This window comes from Copadichromis virginalis, linkage group LG7 (genome assembly GCF_057382275.1).
Source record: "Copadichromis virginalis isolate Kocher_CV1m ecotype Utaka linkage group LG7, C_Virginalis_male_GT1.1, whole genome shotgun sequence".
NCBI lineage: Eukaryota > Metazoa > Chordata > Actinopteri > Cichliformes > Cichlidae > Copadichromis > Copadichromis virginalis.
The window spans coordinates 41,844,158-41,865,743 of NC_140624.1; the positions used below are offsets into that span (position 1 = coordinate 41,844,158).

The window sequence follows — 21,586 nt, forward strand, 5'->3', positions numbered from 1 at the left end:
TGGGGGGGGGGGGGGGGTTGGACAAGTGATAATGCAACTAATTTTATATCCAATGCAGTTGTGTATCAGTGCATGTTTGTAAGTGGGCTTCAGAAATTTTGGTGACATCTTTTAACAGAGGAGCTTTGCATGCCTCACCTCACGCACGTCAACTTGGAAGGCGAAAATCAACAGCATGTTGTTTCTCTCTTTTAAATCCCCCCTTCTCTCTAAGCACCCACAGCCAATCTGAGCCTGTGACTAAAGCGCCATCTCCCAGACTGTACACTCCAGGCTGCATTTAGTAGTCTCTGGGTGTGCAGGCACTGAGCCACCTCTGGATTTAAAGCGCAGTTTACTCGTTTCCGCGCAGTTCCGGACATCGCTCTGAAAGAATCAGCAAACGTACGGAAATCCAACAGCTACCAATACTCTTTGTGACCACTTATCTGCAGAGACTTTGTGGCTTTCTGCTGCTTAGTCGCATTTTTTAAGCGAGAACGTTCACATGCGGATCATACTGTGAATAGGAAGAAAGGGGGGAAATCCGGCGGAACCTGGAGTAGCACAACAACAAATATCTGACCTCGACCTCCCTGGACGGTACTGAACTGGATGTTGAAATAGAGATGGCGAGATTTCGCATCACCCCGTCTCCTCCTCCAACACACATGCTGCCGAGGCTGATGATGATGTTTGCGTAGGAGTGTTTTATTTTGCGGACAGCTTCGGTTAACCAGTAGGAACCGTTCAAACAACTCCAGACAATCGGTGGATGGAATTGTGTGCTGCTGCCTGCCTGCTTCAAAAGCATCTTCCACAGATCACATCATACCATTGTTACCGGAGTGCTTTTCAGTGGTCTCTCTGCAAGTCGGGAACTGGAAAGAAAATGTTTTGCATGGCAACGCTGTGCGTGGAGAAGTAGTCTTCAGTACAAAGAATACGAATGTTAAAGGTGGACATTTTTTGTTTGTTTGTTTGCAAAGGGCGTATCTGCTAGTTTTTAATTATCAACTAAAGAGGAACCAGGCCCGGTGGGTTTTATTTTGACCTGAGTCGAACTCCAGCTCCACTTTGATCGCAGGCACTTCAGCGTTTAGTTCATATCTTTACCGACATTGGAGGCTTTTTTTTTTCTCGGCGTATTCACCGGTGTCATTATTCGTCACTGAGGTTGACAGACTACAGCCTGCCGAGGTCGGGACCTGAGCCCCAAGGAGCCACCCCTACCCTCAATGTGACCCGGCGAATTCCTCTTATCTCTGAAGGTAATGCTTTACCCTTGAAGGAAGAAAGATTGTGTTGTACCACGATGTTTCCTTTGTGTTTCTTTATCGACTGTGATTATCAAGTCATGCATGTTGTTTTTGTTTTAGACATGGAGATAGATAGATAGATAGATAGATAGATAGATAGATAGATAGATAGATAGATAGATAGATAGATAGATAGATAGATAGATAGATAGATAGATAGATAGATAGATAGATAGATTCTAATTTCAGCACCACGGAGAGAGGCAGATACTTTCCATATGTTAGGTTGGGAGAAGTCTACTCTTTTCCACATTTCAAAACTTGAAAGTTGTTTACATACACTGTGTACATGTGGAGTGTTTTTCAAAATCTTTAAGTAATTTAACACAGAGAGATGCCTGTATGTACAGACACAGTATAAAGGGTAAAGGCAGAGGGCAGCTTCAGTGCTTTGTGTAAAACACATGCTGGCTGGCTGGTTTGCCACAAGCTGACAAAACAGCATGGCTTGTGAGCCACAGCTACTGTCACCAACTGTTAGCTATGGTCATATCCAAACTGTTGTATGCAGATATTTTTAGGCTTGGTGCAAATGGATCTCCAGCAGCATAAAAGCCCCGCAATGCTAAAATATCTCACTACATGGAGTTAAAATGACAAAATTCCTTAGGGAATGGCGCACATGACGCAACCCACCCTCTAGTGATTGTTTTGGAAACACTATGGTGCCTGTAGTAGCAATTAGCCAGCTAAAATGTCAACTAACCAGTGAATTTGGGCAAGCTTTAACAGTGTTTTGGTCTAATAATAGAAATTATTTTAGTATTTTTTAAAACTTTTTAAAATCACTTTCATTCCATATTTTTTCATGTTTTTGCTGTTAAGTGGATGGTTGGAGGGATCAGAGGAGTGTAAGGAAAAGTTATTCAGTCTTATGTTAAGCTCTATTGGATGCTTTAACTACCCACGAAGCAATAATCACTGTTCTCTACTGTCTTGCTATATCCGCAGAATTAACTTGAAGTCACTGCTTGTGTGTGTTTGTTTACTTGAGCTCATATTTCCAAATGTCTTACTTTCACCTGCACTTGCTGCACTTCAGCTTTGCTATAACAGTGATGGTTGGACACTTACTTAGAGTTATAACTTGCAGACCTTGCCTACATGGCAGTTCACTGGTACTTCTGTGAATCTGAGACTGTTACTGTCACATGTTACCATATTACTTTAAGCTAGTCAGTTTCTTACAAGAAAAAAAATATAGATTGTCATTTTAGAGGGCCTGAAACAATCAACAATAAGGTGGGGCTTGTGTTCCCATAGCGACCTCCTCAATGGCCCTCAGATTAACCTTGGCCCCCAGGGAGAGGTGTTATATTCCAGCATGTGTGCACACACAAACACACATTCAAACACACTGAAGTCCCCCTCTGAGCATAAGAGACTTGTCTGTCTTCTGCTGATCTACAAGCCTTATAGTTTTCACAGCAGCAGCAAGATGAGGAGGACAGAGGGAGCTGAAGGACAAGCAGGATGAGTAGGATGGAAAAGCAAATTTCAAAGACAAACAGGTGATGAAAAAAGAGGAGGAAAGGTGTAGAGAGAAGAGCATATAGAATACAGAGCAAAAGGAATGGCGAAGCAGAGAAGAAGGAGCAGGGAAGGCTTGAATAGACAAGTCTGAATGCAGTTACAGAGGCACGTCTACTTTTTCGTGGGCTTTTTCAAGTGTATTCACATATCAGCTTAATTACTGTTAAAATGCATTATATTGGGAAAGGGAATCATTATGGCTATGCTTTGGCTGACATGGAGAGGGGGATTGGAGTGGATGGGTTGAGGCCGGGGGAAGGGAATATTGCTGTTCACTGATCATATTAAACAGTCACCACCCGTTCCGCCCTTCCTCCATGCATCACTCGTCCCCTCCCCCTCAGCATCACATTCTGCTCTCCCCTTTCAGCTACACCCTGACATGCTCACACATCCCACTCAGGCACAGATGTGTTCCAACACAGAGCCACAGTGTGGCCAACACACATTCAGACACAGGCACATACGTGCACACGGGCTGTTGGTCAGCTGGACTCATCCCTGTGAGTGATTTGTAAAAAACTGAAGCTCATTCAAAAGAGAAGACGAAATGTGAGGGAGGTGTGGAAAGAGAACATGAAAAGGGTGTGGAGAAATAAAAAAAAATCCTGTGCTTCTTTTATGACAATCCCTGTCTATTATATTTGTGCATGCCTTTGGAGAGTCATAACTTACTGTTCTTCCATACAAGGGTGCTGCAGTGGTTAGCACTTTTATTTCACAGCAAGAGGGATCTGGGTTTGAATCTGCTGGTCATCTGAAGAGGTTACATTGAAGAGGACGCGATGTCCTCTCACTATTTAAACACACATGATTATCTTTTTATCCATGTTTTTTCAAAGACCGAAGAGGCACCTTTCACCTTTGACTTTTGAATCAAGTCTCAGTGTTGCTTAGATATCTGGCAAAATCATCTTCAGCGAGGTTTAGAAGGCAGCAATCATGGTCTGAATGCACTGCTGTGCCAAACACATTTGCTTTGCCAAGAGGCAAAGCAAATGTGTTCGCCAATTTCTCCTTTACCATATGCCTCATTTATATAGGCACAGGGTAGCAAAGCCAGAAATGACAGGTGGAAGAAAAAAGAGAAAGAAACGGGGGGAAAAAAGGAAAGCGAAAGAGAATGAGTAAAATAAAAAGGGGGAACATATGAGAAAAGATATAAATAAAGGACAAGCACAAATAATTTCACCAAGTTTTTACTGTGTGTAAATATAAGTATATATGTATAAATTATTAATGTGGCATTTTTACACAAAAATCCAGTAGCATCTAGGGAGCATCACTACATTTACTTCACAAATGTGTCAATTTTAGTCAGACAAGTTGTAAACAAACAGTTGTTTACCTAAAACAAATTCCAGTATATTATATCTACAAACTCGTAAACACCAGTTAAGTAGGTTTTGTAGGCAAGATCATAGTTGATACTGGCAGCAGTTGTTCAGAGATACTTCTATTACTGTCTTCAGTTTGAAAACCTAAAAGGGAACGATAACAAAGGAAAAATGGGGAATCTCCCTGATAATTTACCAGCTAAAAATCAGTGTTGATGACTCAGCTGGAAGACCCGAGCTACAAAAATAAGATCCATTCTGTAAAGAGACAACATTTTTCAACTGTTGGGCTAGTGGCCTGTCTATGCCCTTCAGCACTGTATGTATATTACATAAGAAACCTAATGGTAAGCGGCACATTGCTCAGACTAAGTTTACAATTTGCATTGCATCTGTAATCTACAGTATTCATTGCAAGGGAGCCTCGGGGCGTTCTCATTACAGGCTTCATGGTCCAAAGCTCTTTCCCAAGCCTCTACGCTCATCACTGGAGCATGCAAGCATTGCTGTTAATGTTAAATCTGAAACTAAAAAGTGCCAAATGTCTGCACACTCCTTTGGAAATTGATGACGCGAAAAGGAAAGACAAGCAAGCTCAGCAATGTCGTGAATTGCGTTACCATAAAAGTTATTAAACAAGACAAAAGTAGACATTAGAAGAGAGTATCTTATTCATAAATCTTGTTCTCTCTTTCCAATGTGTTGTATTGTATTACTCTTTTTTTTCATTATTCTGTGCTTCATTTTGATCTGCTTGGAGATTTACATACAGAGAGTGAACTGGGTGAAGTCAATTCAGGTACAGTCAGGTTGAAACTTTTAGCAGTAAACCACCCACTCAAAAAATGAAATAGGCGATGCTAAAATGTCACTCTGTAATAGCCCCGTCGCCATAGTAACTGGAGACCCATTCATACTTTTAGACACACTGCTTCTGGAGCGCTGACCATTAGCACTAACAATCAAGCCATCACCAATCTTAAGCTTAGCACATTTCCTTCAACCGTCCATCTTTACGTTCCACTAGACGTGAGCATTCGTCTCAGCCTCTGACAGCGCCCTATGCAACCTTTGTATGTCTCTTCTTTGTTCTCTGCTTATTTCTGTATTTCAACACCCTCCTTTTGCTTGTGCCTTTCCCCCGAAATTACTGCTTCTGCTAATTTCTCCATTGAATTTACTTTGGTGCATGGATTTTTGAAGTAGGGAGCTGGAAGGTTGATCCAGCTGCTTAAGACATTTGCATTCTCACATGCACCTCTGTGACGTAATTTTTAGAAAAGATCAATGCTGCAGTAGATGCATAAAAAAAACGCAAGTTTTTTTTTTTTAATGAAAGAAGCTTGATGCTACAATCACACAGATGTGAGCAGTATATTGTTTCTAAAGCGGCATGTTCAGGAGGAAGAAAAAGCAGAGGAACTTTGTGTCAATGCAAAATATTCATGTGAGTCACAGTTTAATTTTTTTGTGACTGTGTATATTTTTGTGTGTATCTGGTGGATATGAGCCCCCATAGGGCATTTTTCCCCCCATTTGCCACAGCTGTGTGATGAATTCACCCGTGCTTCAGATGTGTAGTAACTAGCGATCCTCCCGAGAATTTTCCGAGTTACGTAACTTCTTGTAAATGTGGTTGTTTGACAGACTCAGAATGTGCAAAGTGTTGCACAGCAGGATCTATCCATCTCCGTGTCAGCTGCAGTGTATTTGCCTGTAAATGGCACTATTGTTCAAAGTGATGCTTAAAACAGGCCACACCACTGCAAGGCAGTGTATACCAGCTGAGCACAGAGTAGAGAGGGAGACAAAGGGAGCATGGTAAATGGAAGAAAAAGCTAAAGATTCAAAGAATGGGCAGAAGGAGCAGGTGGAGGAAGACAGAAATAGTGGAAAGCAAAAAAAAGGAAAGAGGAGTAATGGGGATATAAACTAATGAAGGAGAAGAGCTGACCTTAGAGAAAGCTTCCTGGTAAGCACAGAAAATAAAAATGTATACACAGCCCAGTTTAGCCTATTTAAAGTTGAGCTACAACCCAGTCACTGTGAAGACATGCACTAATAACAAAAACATTGGAACACTAGCAGGGGATTACTGGGCCTTCTTTCAACACCGATTCTCTTCTCTTCTACTCACAAACCATATGTTGGCATCAACAGCAACAGCTGGGGTTTTGGAGAACTTAGCGCTATGATGATCAGAGTATGCTGTTATAATGTGAATTGACCTTCATTACCTCTTGTTTCACTACATTTACCGTGGTATCTGGCTAGATGTATGTGAATGTGTGTGTCCCTCAGACGCTGCATGGTACATTTAATGCATACATTTAGATGAAATATCAGATGAAATATCTATTATCCAGTGTGAGGACATTGCGATCGGGTTGCCTGTCCTTGGCTGAAGAAAAGTTGAGGACTCAGACTGTAACAACAACCTCCCTCCCTCCCTTCTCTCACACAAGGACCACACAGATGACTGTTTTTGAATTTAAGAGAATACCTTTTAGAGAAAAGAGGGAAAAATACATGGAAAGTGTTGCGTGGGCTGTTGAAAAGATTTCAAAGAGAGGAGATTTATGCTGGTAAAAGTGAAGCGTTTCAGGTTGCTTCAACTTAAGTTAAAGTCAAAAGTACTGCAATGCCACAAAAACTATACACTCATATAATCCTACTTGTGTCACTCATGCTTTCAGGACCTTGGACTGATCAATGTGGGCATGTGCTTTTGTTCACCACACGCTTCTTTTTGACAAACTGACAACCTGTCACATACTGGGCGTAAACATGCAAGAAAACCTTACACAGCATGGGGTTTGCATGCACCGCACCTAACAAAACTGAAGCCCAAACTTACGATTACCTCTGAGCTGTGAAGGGACTTCAAGCAGAAAGTTTGAACCATTTCCAACAGATTGGAAATGGTTGTTTGACATCACGGCTTATGTGTTAGAGCATACGTGTCAGTAGACGGCCTCTCTGAGATGCACGGATGCATTTCTCACCAGCCAACCAGAACTAACTAACCGGCTCCCAGGTCAAGAGCTAAAATTCAGTGAATCATGCTGTTTGCTCAGGAAGACATAGCAGAGTAGGATAAAATTTCTCACTGCCGAGTGTCAAGGAGCAAAGGTCATTTAATAGCTTCCTAGCTAATTAAGGGAAATGAAAATGGAATTATATGTATTTAAAGGCATAATAACCTGAACAGACTATGTAGCCTTGAGGAAGGTGTGTGTGTGTGTGTGTGTGTGTGTGTGTGTGTGTGTGTGTGTGTGTGTGTGTGTGTGTGTGTGTGTGTGTTTGTATGTCCTAACAGAGCTCTGAGTGTTACAGCAAACTGTCTCTGTTGTCATTGCAATTCCCCAGTGGAAAAAAATAATAACTGAAATAACTGAAAATAACTGAATCTATAAAACTAGCACCCTGTTTTTAATTCAAAGCAGGTTGCACCTTGCAATTAACATCTTTAATTATCAATTCCTCTCACATTGTTAATAAAGCATGTGCAAAGTTCACTGCAGACTTTAAAGCATTTCAACTTGTAATATCACTGCATGATGAGCTGGAGAATTTAATTTAAGATCAAAGCAAGGTTTTATGCATAACTACTAACTATGCATAACTACAAAGAGTCAAAATTGATTGTAAGCCATTTTTATGAATTAGGAGTAAACCAGAAGCAGTGTAACCAACAAGTGACCCAAATTGAATAGGCATCTATATGTGCACCCCGCCTCGATTAAGGGGCTTTGCTTGGTGCTAAGACTTTAACCCTTCTCTCCACACATACGTACTCCATACATTCTCTTGACAGGAACTTAAAGCTTTCTAACTTGCGGGACTAACAACTGCTTTTCAATTCATCAGCTATGATTTCAACCGACTGTAAGATCTGTTAGTCGACTTCAGCTCTCTGTGGCATCAAGATTACAGCCTGTCATTCACAGACAAGTGGTATGATTTTCACAGCGGAGGGTAGAACAGGGTAGGGCTGTGGGGAGGAGTAGGAAGTGCAGTGGCAGGCTGACAAAACGTGATTGTATGCAATTATTTTAAAATGATTTGAAAATGAAAGCTAATTTCCTTTAATATGAGAGGGCAGAACAATAAACTGACAGATAGATAGATGTCGTACTTTTTTTGTCCCATTTTTATCCACATAGAAAAGGGAAACTATAGCTTTTACACTGTTCAAGACCCTTGAACACCCTGCTGAGAAGTGTGGGGAATAAGTGTGTCTGCCTCTATCTTTCAGAATTGCGTGCACTTTAACTTCTGTGCTTCTTCCACACTGATGTGATTAAGACACTTTACCTGAGCAACTCACAAAAGAACACCTATAATGAAATCACTAGAACTAATGGCTTCCTCCTGTGGATTGTAAATGTAAAAGGACATCATCAGTGAGATTTGTATCCAACAGGTAAATAGCCTGTTTATAGCTTCATCAGAACAAAAAGTGATATTATTTATTCCATTTGAGTGTCTCCAAATGAGAAGTTTGTTGTTTTCAGCATAGGGATATGCAAACATTTTGGCATCCTTTTTTTATTATTATTCGTCGTTATCTGTAGTGGATTTCTCCAAACACTGAGACAAAACCTAGCATTTTCTTGTTGATAAATGCTGAAGTGGATGGTGCTGCTTTGAAAGCACTTGGAGTAATATATGCTCACAGGACATTGCTTAGTAGGGCTGGGTGAACATTTGGCTGCACAACTGACTTAATTCTTCATGAAAAAGATTCAACAAGGTGTTGAAAATATTCCTCCGAGAATTTGGTCAATATTTGCATGATAGCATTACACAGTCATTGCACATTTGTCAGCTGTCAAATTCCAAAGGGGCCCTACTGGATTGAGATCTTGTGACTGTGGAGGCCATTTGAGTACACTGAACTCATTGTCATGTTCAAGAAACCACCTCAAGATGTGATTTATTGCTTTGTGGTATGATAAAAGTGGTTTAGCATGGTTCTATGTGTTGTGCATTCAGAGATGCTCTTCTGCATAACTTTGTTATTTGAGTTATTGTTGCCTTTCTATTAGCTCAAAGCAGTCTGGCTATTCTCCTCTGACCTCTGGCATCAACAAGACATTTTCTCCCAGAGAACTGCTTCTGAAATATTCAGACCAGCCTGCCTGGTACCAACAACCGAACCATGTTGAAAGTCATTTAAAATCACTTTTTCCCCCTTCTGATGTTCTGATGTTCAGTTTGAAGTTTTGGAGTCTTGACCATGACTACATGCCTGAATGCACTGAGTTGCTGCCATATGACTGACTGTTTAGATATCTGCCTTAGCAAGCAGTTGAACAGATGTGCATAATTACTATCATACTAGTATTATAATATCATGATATTGTACCATGACATCGCCAAATATATACTCCTAAAATAAATTGGGACTGCTGTTAAAAAACAAATAGTCAACGTCTAAAAATGCTATTAGCAAGGAAGGAAAGTCATGCTCCATTACTTTAGTCCTTGCACAACACATTTAAAGTTATAGGAGTACCTTCTACCTCAGTTTGCAATTTGAACTGGAAGAACAACTAAGCAAGGTCATTTAGATAGATGAGACACATTTAGCAAGCTGTATAATTAAATGGAGAGACCCCCAGGTCACTGTTAAGTCCTTAAAATGTCCTCATGGTGCTATATTCACACAAGCCAAGAGCCATTTTTATGATATATCATTCATAGAGGGGCACTAATTACAGACATGTTGCCTAGGTAATGCTAGGACACACAGGATGGATGAAAACGATTGCTGTCTACCAAAGAAAAAAGCACCTCAGTTATCCTGAGCTTTACCTCAGGATAGGTGTGTGTTGTCATTATTCTTGAAGGTGGATGCAGGGACACAAATGCTGGCAAAAGATATTTTGTGCACCAGGTGATATTTTATGCGGGTATAGACTGAGTCAGGGACACAGAGTTGAGTAATGCCAGTCAGGGTCAGTGCCACCCGAGAGGATAATGTAGAGCAGGTTCATTTAACAAGGCTAAAGGAAAAAAGTAGAAGCCATTTAAAAAAAAAAAGAAAGAAAGAAAGAAAAAGAAAAAAGAGTGCACTTCAAACTCATATTAGGAAAAGTGGATGTGAATTTTTTAACATTTGTCACTGCCTGCATGTGCTTTCACATGTTAAACAAACTAGAAACTTAAGTTGTAGTTTTTCATGTAGTTTTTAGTTAATTTTTTAAATGTAATTCAATATTTCAAATTTGATTGCCACATTGAATTTTATGATTATTGCTCAAAAAAACTGGCTTTGATTGCAACAATCTACACAGCCATACTCTTGCAGAAGTTAACCTTGGAAGTGTAGGAATAAGGTTCATCGATTGCCATAGATAAAAGATTAATGCAACACTCATAGACTCGAGAGAATCACTGCATTCCTATAACACTGATGGACTGATACTGAGCATTATTAATCCAGATTAACATTACCCACAGCTCAGTCAGAGTATATATTTTGCTAATACAAGTAGTCTTCAGTTTCAGCTGACATGTTAACTTGTTGCAGTTGGGGGTTTTTTTGTTGGGGGGGGGGGGGGTTATGCAGTACAAGACTTTCCTATTTAAAATTGATACAGAAAGCAGTGGGGGACACAGACAATCTGGCTGTGTCAGTAATTCAAAAATAAACCGGGTAGCATCTGCAGCACTTTCTCACAAATTTACATCCAGGACAGAATTTTTGAGAAGAGGGTATGGACTGGTGACCCCACCTTTACCCCTTTGTCAAATGGAAAGGCCCTAGCCCCAATGTGACTCTAAATTTTAAACATGATAAAGAAAATGTATAACAAGTAATTATCTATTTTGATTATGCAAACAATTTCTGGAGATGCTGTATTAGAATTTCAGGAGCAGGACCACGCCTCCAAACACGCTCCTTCATCTATATAGGTTCACCCAGTTCTGCAAGCTACTAAAATGCTGTCAAACCTAAAATGAGGACGTGGGCCCAGCTAGTGAAACATGATTTATATGCAAATCTACATACAGCTCAAAGAGATTTCACAGAGATACACAAACATCTATCTATCTATCAATAAGAGCTGCTCTATGGTGGTAAAACACTGTATAATAGGAAGAAAAATGTCTGACATCCTTCAAATCTGATCCAGTGGAAGCACGCAGTTCACGCATCTCTCACACACATCTACGCTGGGAGGAGTTGTGATCTGAGAGACAGACACGAGTGATGCAAGCGAGGGGACACGTTAGCATAAAAACACAAAATGATTAAGATGAAAGATGAAAAGACAAAAGTACAGATGTCATGGAAAAAACAAATGCCAACAAACACAGGTTCCTGTTCTCTTTTCTCATTTTTCCTTCCATCCTTACCTTTGCCACATGAGCAGAGCAGTCGACGACAAGACTCATTTTAACAAAATGAGAAATCCTTGATTCAAAGCTTCCAGTTTAAAGTAACACAATGTGCTGTCCACTTTTACATTTCTCTCTATTTCACTTTTTGATATCATGACATCATTAGAAGCATTACTTTTGATTAAGTTCACAGTGTGGTCGGCAGAAATTTTGACTGTGGAATCATCTGAAATAACTAATTAAAGTTATGAATGCAAAAGGAACACATTTTTTCTGTGTGTGTCATGCCTGTTAGATCACAGGTTTCAAAGAAACGTTTGCAAATGATACACCTATGCATCCCCACTCTCCCGTAAAACTTCTCTCTCTTTGAGATGCACTTCAGGAATTGAGTTTCTGACCTCATTTTCCAGGTCACAGGCAGGAGGACAGAAGAGAGGTACAAAAATGGAGAAGTAAGGCCACAAGATGTGCTTTTTACAAAATTAATACAGAAACCAAAGCCTCAAAACGAAATGACGAACAAAATGACATAATGTCTTCCAATAAAAGTATACATCCTGCAGGTTGAAATTATGTCATTTATACTAGTTGAATGCTCCCTGATTGCACAGCTTATTAAAGAGCAAGGACTCATTACGGGCCAAAAAACTGTAATCAGACAGAGTTGATGAGGCATTGTTGTTTTCTGCGTGTCCCTATATTCATATTTTGGAACTTTGTTACCAGTTAAGATTGTGAGATTGAAAACTGGAGCTACTGGAGCAGAAACGTGAGCACTTCTTTCGCTAAATAATGCATACTTCTCAGGAGGCTTTGGATCTTGTCATTTCCGTAAAAAACCATGTGTAGGTACACTCTGTCGTTGTAAATGTGTGTAAAATCACCCTTTGACAGCTACCATTATAACAGAGCTCTTCCCATTGTTCTCAGGGCATGTTATTGTCTCTTGTGTGTGTTACTCGAATCCACCACCTACTGCGTACTTCTTCCCCACTGAACTGAAAGCCTGTCAGCAGCCATTATTCCAAGCAAGACCTTTTGCTGTGATCCCTGCCATGTTTCATCGAAGCGTGGCATTTTATTCCAAAGCCCTCTGTCTGAGCATGTTAGCTACTACTAAAATTATTGCATGTGAGTGTTTGTGTGTGTTTGTGTGCGAGTGTGCACACGGCTATTCTTCTTTTGCCCCTAACTCTTGTCATTCCTGTGGACGAATACCAGCAAAAGCAGCTGAGTGGACAAGATTGCCTCTCTCCAGTATTTCACTATTTCACAATGGGGTCTGGATTGCGTATATGCACGCGTCTGTGCGCGCACGAGCGTGAGTGTGTGTGGTTAAATAATTAACACTGTTTGTCGCCTTGCTGCAACACATCGCTCACACACTGATCTGATTAATGTAGCCCCAGGAGATACACAGCACCAGCCTAGCCTGCAGAATGAGAAATGCTACATGCACGTGTGTGTGTGTGTTTTTGTGCACACCATAATAACTTTCATGAAGGAATATCAGTGAGAAAAGTCAGAAATCAGCTCAGTCCACAAATCATCATTTGAGACAAGACAGAAAAGGATTTGTATGACACCGAGTCAGAATTATGTGCACGCAGTCCTGATCATGCATGTGCTCATTCTTTTGGCCTGGTGCCTGACAAACCACTTCAATTAAGCAAGCTGCAACTGGCACAACAGTAATGTCTTTTACAAAGGAACTTTTTTGTATAATGCACCTACACATGTAAGGAACATTTGATTTCACATATGGACTATTAAGGGCAACAGTCTAATGTTGGCAGTCCAGCTAATTTTTCTCTTACGTTGTTCATGCTTATATATGATGTGTGCTGATGTGTGAGGTGTTGCTGAGAATCTCACACAATGTTGAGATGCCGAGGATTGACGATGGGGATCCCGGACCTGGCAGATCCCCCTGGTACCTCTGACAGATGGTGATAAGACATATGACCGCAAGGCAGCTGTTTGGAGCGTGGCTCTATGGTTTGATTTTTAAAATTATTCATAAAATATAAACAAGTCCTACAAATAAAAAAAGAGGACCTATACAGACACTCTAGCAGAATAGTTAGTAATATATAAAAGTGGTTGTGACTGTACTTTTGTGATCAGGGCTCCTTGACTTTGGAGCATGCTCTCTGAGCAGATCCCACATGCAGAGTCAGTGGTTTCTTCTTTTTTTGACTTACTTGTGTTGTCTTCTTTTAATCTTTATTACAGCTTTTATTCAGTTTTTCCTTCACTGGTATTTATTTATACTTTTGGAATGTTTTATTTTCTGTTCTTTTCATTGTAAATTTATCTCACTATAACTGGAATTTTATCTCAGTCTTGTTTGAGCTTAATGTTTGGCTTTAAGATTCATTTACATTTAGAGGATGCATTTTTAATTGTCTGTAGACAAGTGTTATTTTCTAAAACAAACAAAAAAACAACTAACTTTCTAGTATTTTATTTTAAAATTTAAATGTAATTTTGATCATTTCCTTTTGAAAACTGTTTTTGTAGGCCGTGTACTGCTCTATGTCACCATCTGCTGGTGAAACAAAAAAGACACTAGTCAAGGTTTTCAGATTGAAAATTGATATTAAGGTCTAAAAGCCCAACACTGATGATCTGGTCTCATGATGAGTTTGCACTGAAGGGATTCAGACTGCTGAGTATAAGCAGCACTAATTATTAGGTGCTTGAGAATCTGTGTTGGTTACTTAAATGAGGCCACACAGGTCTGCACACATAGTGGGATCATCTGTTACGCGATGTTGTCTTCAGTCGTCCTTAAATCTAATTCCACCTTTATAAAGCTGTGCCCTGTGGTCTTAAAAGGATGCAGGTAAATGCTGCAGACTAAATAATACTCATTTATACTGCCCCAGCACCCTAAACATATAACTTTTTAATTCATGTGCCCATCTTTTTATTATTATCATCATTATTATTATATATTTATTATTTAAGAAGTCTTTAACTTTAATAATAACTGATTATTAAAGACCAGCATATCATATTTTAGGCAGAAACTTTTTTTTGTCAGAGCAACATTGGCTTTCATCTTTCATCTTAAACTACTAGGCTTAGCCTAGCCACTGTCATTGTTCTGTCACTTTTCTTATGCACTCTACTAAATAAAGGTGCAAAACATTGATACACAAACGTTGCTTAGCGCCACCTGAACATCCTGTTCTCTTATTTTCCTGGCAACCATATTGCCATCGAATCACCTCGTTTCCCTATCAATTAAACTAGAAGCCTTTAAGGCCAAAACGCTCTGTTCTTTCTTGTCCTCCATATTGATTTGGTTGGTGCACTGTGCGGCCTGCAGATTGAATTAGAGTCCAGCTGAATTGAAGCTTGAGTGAGGAGAAGCTGTGCTGTGTTTGTCGATAGGGCTGGTAGCTACCATAGAGACATCTATTCTGACTTTATAAAGCATCTCACATCATGCTGAGAGATTATTTTATACAGTCTACGGTTTAAACAGTTTCACTTAAATCTAATGACTGTGTGAGAAGGTCACTGTGTCAGGTGTCATACTAAATACCAAATGCCCAGTGACACACAGCTGACAGTAAACTTAATGTGAGTAAGCTGATGGATGCTCAGCATTGCTCGCATCATGTTATGAAAGCAGAAGTCAGGGTAAACTGGATACTGCAAGATTTGGTGGCAGTCCTGTTTATTTTTAGTATTTCCTTTTTAGTGTTTGCCCATGTCACATTCAAGTTAGATCTTGACAACATAGACCTATGCTGCAGTGTGCTTGTTGCTGTTAATGGCTTGCACCAATGAGTCATAGCTTAGCAACAAGCCTGCTGGCCTATTTTTGGTTTCAAGCAATTATCCACAATGTAGTGTGTTGGTGCGGTTCTATGACACTTCCAGATTGCGGCTATAATGAAGGGAAAAGGTCTGTGCCCTCATCTGATAAGTGCCTTCAAGGTTTTTCAAAAATATTACATATCACTGAGGTTGAATAATAACATTTGAATTATACACCACTGTGTGATTACTTTCACTATTTTAGCGTCTTAAATGGAACCACGGAGCTAATGGACCTGTCTTCTTATGATATTCTGTAGAATTCCCGCTGCATAATTTCCACCTTAATGTGAAATGTAAACCAAGAAATTTCAGCCAACAAGTATCGATCAAAAATACTCCAATCTGACTTGTGGCTTGGAAGCTGTGAATCACATAAAAGAAGCACTGTAATATGCTATAACTTAATAAATCCACTTTCAAATTTCCTGGGTTTGCATTTGCATTTCTCTTTGCTATGACCTTTGACTTAATATCCGAATTCACAGGTCACGGCTGTTTACTTGCAACAGTCCTGCTGACTGATCTTTTGATGATCTGCTTTGCACACCACCTCACATTATATTGTTTTTGGACGGGTTCCTATCAGTTCTTTGTTGAACCACAGCAGCATGAAGAATATCTCGGTGAGCTTGACTGCAAATTTTACTTGCCGCATCATTTCTCCAAACTGACTGCACCCTGTTGTAGTTGCATCTCTCCTCATCTATCTGTGCAACCGTTTACCTCGTTCCTCTCGACATTTCTGCAATTCATCCTTTTTTTCCGTCCTCCCGCTAAACAGATTCTCCCCCTCACTCACACACTTCGTGTTTCAGTCTGAGATGCTGTCTATATTATAAGCAGCACTTGTGGGATGATTCTATTACATGTCTCCTAGCTGCTGGATAATTCAATAAGCACCACTGAGATGACACACAGTTATAATCTACTTAATGAAGCTACTGAACTGATGAATTGTGTGCCTTTTTGCTCCTTCATTTCACCCCGTACCCTCCTCTATGCTCCAACTCTTTCCACCCACCACCACCCCCTGTCTCTTCCTTTCTTCCCCTCCTTCCCTCCTCTTCCTCTTTGCAGGGTGTTGATGGAGAGCAATTCGAATGACAGCCGGGACTGTGGTCATCACTGGTGGAATTCTAGCTTCGGTTATATTACTCCTTATCATCGCAGTACTGTGCTACTGTAGGCTGCAGGTGAGACTTCATCATCTGTTTTGTTCATTCTATTTACTTTTTGCAGAACTGCAGGTAAGAGATTGTACTTTGAGTTGAGTAATTATGCTGCTTTAATCTGTAAAACTATGCTAATGCATTGTCAATTGTATCTGATTCTAGTGGAAACGGAAAACCAATTGAGAGCAAGGTTTTCAAAAAAAAAATTTAATTACACAACTGATCATTCAAAACATAAAACGGACAGAGGACAAAGACCCCCGGCTCTGTCAGCCCAGGATTAGAAACTCATTACAATTATTGTAAGTTCATCACAATTTGAACAATCTTATTTCATTTTTTGTTACCAAACAAATTGTATGAAAAACAGGAAAGGAATCTTAGTAATCACCTAAAGTAGTTTTCAGCGGTCTGTAGGCGAGCTAAAAATCTACCTAACGTTGTTGGCTGCTGACACACATCAATACTGGCATTCATTTCCACACCTGTGCAACTGAGCAAGATGTGGACAGCAGGCAGAATGGCAAAGATTTCAGTAGTGAACCACAGCCTTGGAGTACAGTATGTGTTGGGACACGTCTTTCTTTTCTCCCTTCAGAAAGTAGAGACTGTCATTTTTGGCACAGTAACAACCATGCCTCATTTTAGCAAGGTAATAAACAAGGCCAAGTGTTTGCCATATGTACTGACTTGGACATCTTTAAGCAGTGGTTGATGAGTTGCTGCTGAGGTAGTTGTCTTTCCCGTCTCTGCTGAGGAGCTGTTAAAGTGAAGGTTGAGCTCTTGGATGCCTCCCTAACAATCAACTCGAGGAGGATACCTGGTGGTTCCACTCTTCTTTCATATCACAATTATTAAGGCCTAAGCTTTATAAATGGTTTTACACATTTGCTCCTTGTCTCACAGAGAATTCCTCAGTTTTCTCGATTTTCATGCTAACATTCAGCATTACCTGTGGGAGTTTGCCACAGGTAGACTTCCCTCAGGTTCTAATTTATCTGAACCGGTTTTGTCGTGCAGTAGCAAAATCATTTTAATTAAAAATATGTTTTCATTTCTCTCTTTAAAAGAAAATAGCCCCCAAAATCATTGTTATTAAGTGTGAATTAGTTAAATTCATATTACGTGTACAAAAAGTGAAGGGGCCTATGAATAGTAACTTAGTGTGTGTGCTGTGGGAGTGAAAAGATGAATAAGAAGCAAGGTTTAAAGCTTCTCAGATAAAAGCACTACATAAATGCAGTCCATTTACCGTGATCCTCTGGGAACCCAGGTAACATAGCTAGAAGGGAAACTGTAAGATCCTTTCCTGACAACATTTCTCTGGATCAAAAGTAATCCCCAAATTACAGCAGATATTAGATGGCAAGATGCCAGGAATTAATTTGAAAGCTAGGTCATACCACAACCATAATACCTCAGCTGCAAACTGGAGTCTGTTTACAACACAAGAGAACCCCTCAAGAGATAATTGAGTGATCATTGAGACAGCTCTTTCTCGTGCACATTTGACATCATTTGGTACTTTTTCTTCTTTCTTCTCTCGTCACCACTTTTTTCATCTTTGCCCATCTCCCACTTTTGTCCCTCTGTTTCTATCAGTATTATTGCTGCAAGAAGGAAGAGTCTGAGTCGGAGGAGGAGGAGCCAGACTTTGCCGTTACATCTCACCTCCCGCCGGTTCACTCCAATCACAACATTGTGGCGGCTACAGCCGCCGCCTCCTCCATCCCAAATGGCCCTGCCCTTTTTTCCACCCCTCCAATGGCCAGGAAACTGACACGATCGCAGACCTTCTGCCCATCCTGTACACACTATGAGATGCCTTTCTACCTCCAGCCACCTCAGCCGCAGCTCCACCACCAACCAGATGGGTTGAGGAACGGAGGGGACCGGATCAGCTATCGCAGTGTCCAGCAGCAGGATCTGGACCTGCCAGTGCCTGTAAACATTTCAAACTATCGTAAACCAAACCTTGCCCGTTCAGTTACCATGAGGGACATGTTCACACGCAGCTGTAGCATCAGCACTGATGTTTAGCTGGGTAAGGTTTAACTCAGTTTAAGCTGATTCTTACATTCATCTGAATGGCCTGGGCTGGACTGGGCTTGAGTGAGACTGTGTTTTTGTCGTCTTGACCTGTGTAGTCCGATCTAGTCTGGTCTCATTCTACCAGTCACTTTTTGCAGAATGGAGGACTCAGCTGGCTCTCAGGACAGTTTTTTCAAAGGTACTATGCTCAGGTCCTCACACTTGGGCCAAGACAAAGTGTTTAAAATGTTAAATTACCAACAACATAAACTTGTTTTGAATCTTTTTTTTTTTTTTAAAGATTAATTAATTTCTTTTATGATCTGATAAAGTCTGTGTTGCCCTACTTCCTCTGGGCTCCTCTACCGTGGCCTGTAGGATAGGCAGATTCATGATGTGTCAAAATGATGTTCAGTAGGGATTTCTCTCTTCCAGAGCTGCTGCAAACAAAATATGATTAGGAAAAGTCCAGTGTTTCCCTCTCTTATGATGGGATTATCTGTCTGGTCCTCCATCCACAGATTATAGAGGTTATGAAATATCACTCACAGCCAGTGGAGGAGGGAGCGGGTTGTTGTGTTTAGCTGCCACCCCGCAGACATTTTCGACAGACGTAACTTATGCCATAACATTTTAAGACGTAAAGGGCTCACAGAAGATTTCCCTCATCCTTTCATAGAGTTGCATAGTTTGACGAAAGGCTGGTTTCTTGGAGCATCAAAACACAGTGTATATACAGTATTTTACACTTCAGAAGAGAAAAATCTCTGCATTCTTGCAGGCAGTGTGGACTAGGTGCCAAAAAGGTTTTTGATCTTCATTTGTGTGCATATATGTGAAGATACCGGCAAGCGTGTGTGTGTGTGTGTGTGTGTGTGTGTGTGTGTGTGTGTGTGTGTGTGTGTGTGTGTGTGTGTGTGTGTCTCAATTAATTGTTAACAAGTTTTATTCCATCCAGTTATACACAACAGGTCATCGATGTGTACAATGAACCCAGAGGTGGGCTGCAATAACATTTTATTGTAAGGGGTGAAGCGATTATATTATTTCTTTAACCTAAATTTATCTTAATGCAAAGAATGACCCAAACAGATTAAATAACAAAGAAAATGGATTTGCAACTATTTTGTACCTGTTTATTTTACTAATTAATGCTATAACACTGACTCAGTCAGAAACACAAAACATTTTTACAGCAACACCGTAAGCTTCCAATGTGAACCCGATTATAGTTCTTCACTGAAGTTAGTGAACGTTCACTACATTCTTTGTGTTCTGTCTGATTTATTGATGTATGGATTCCTGGGCTAAAGATTCACCTTTAAAGGCACATCTATAAATATTTAAGAGGCCATAACATACACTGTAGTCTCTCCCCTTTTTCCATTCATTGGACTGAGGAATATATGCTCTTGCTCCAAGGTACTCAGTGTTCCTTCTTGGGATTGTTTTTATTTTCTGCGCTTGGCTGACCGGCCTGGCTGGAGGGCTAATTTTCTGACTGGAGGAGCAGTTGGTGACTTTTATGGACAGAGAACACACTAATAATAAGTTAAATCATTTACTGCTTGAATTCAAAAGAGGAAATGCCCGTGGTTGTGGGAGGGACTTGAAGTTGATTGGATTGTTCTTTCTGGACCCACCTACCACTCTCTTGCAAATGGATGGTAAATGCTGTTGTACTTCTTCTCCCTTTTTCTGTCTTTTTTTTAAATTACTCATTTGTTTTTTCCAAACTGTGAAACAGTGAGTAATTTGGGTTTTTTTAAAAGTTTTTTTTCCTTTGTAAAATGTGCTTTCATGCAAATACACTAAGCCACAGTACACACGTTTGTAAATCTAACTTTGCGAGGACATTCATTTACGTTCCCCGGTCCCTCATCCTAACTGTCACAACTAGCTGCCAAATCCTTACCTGTGTAATCTGAACCTCATTCAACTCATAACCTTAAAGCCAAGTTAAAACAACAAGTTAAAGTTGAAAAAGCGGTGAGGGGCACAAATGACGTCCATCCCAGTACTCTCTCAATTTTAAACTTGTCCTCACAAAGATAGCCATATAAGTACACTCACACATGCAGACATGCAGACACACACAATAGTTCTCAATGTTCTTATTTTTTAATCTAAAACTATGTGACAGTTGCACAGGAAATTTAGTGCCATAAGGAAGTATAGAAGAAATGTATTATTATTATTATTATTATTATTATTATTATTATTATTATTATTATTACAAGTGTACAAGTGTATATTGAAATGCAGTGTTGCTTTTACCTTGAAGTATTTGAATTACTTGCTTTATTTTATGATTCAGCTGGTTTTTCAGACTCGGTACAGTACTGCAGAAAATGTTTCTGTTCTTGTTTCTAATATATAACTGACAGACACATTGTTGCTAATAAAACAGTATGAAAATCTTCCTTTTTCTCATTCTCATTCATCTTCTAGATGAGTCACAAACCTCAGGGGTCATTTACCGCATTCATATTTGTGCATGAAGATGCTTGCGTCGGTGAAGTTTTATACAAAATTGAGGCTTTTCAGAAAAAGATTTCATTAGTGTGCATTAATGTAATCAGAATGTGTATAGCACACTGGACACTACTAGTCGCATGTGATCTTCTAAATGCAGGTTAAATATCAGCAAGCCGAAGCGCTTCGTGTGGAGGAGAATTCTCCAAGCAATAAATGTAACTAATTTTGTCTTGCAGGAATAGTTTTGTTGAGATTGCTCTCTAATGGAAAATGATTTTTTCTTTGTATTTCAGGGTTGTTGTTTTTTTGTTTTTTTTTAAACAGCAATCTAATTCTGTTTCATTGGGTGTGTATGTTGCCAGTTTGTTGTTGAAGGACTCAATGAGCTGACATCTGTGGCTTATATTGGCTCAAAGAGGGATATTATTGTTATTGCCATGGACCATCTGAAAATTGTGCTCTCTAAAGCTTACATAACAACAACAACAACAACAATCTTTATTTATAGAGTACATTTAAAAGCCTTGGGCATACCAAAGTGCTT

At 39.9% G+C, this 21,586-nt stretch overlaps 1 protein-coding gene across 1 annotated transcript; it reads left to right on the plus strand.

Moving 5' to 3' along the window:
* The first annotated feature begins 245 nt into the window (after positions 1-245).
* Positions 246-20,987, plus strand: LOC146705663 (protein FAM163B-like). The gene is made up of 3 exons (XM_085463423.1): positions 246-1,250; positions 16,439-16,554; positions 18,136-20,987. Exons 2-3 carry the CDS (start codon positions 16,462-16,464, stop codon positions 18,571-18,573), a joined length of 531 nt encoding a protein of 176 aa, XP_085319549.1. The 5' UTR covers positions 246-1,250; positions 16,439-16,461; the 3' UTR covers positions 18,574-20,987.
* Positions 20,988-21,586: the final 599 nt, after the last annotated feature.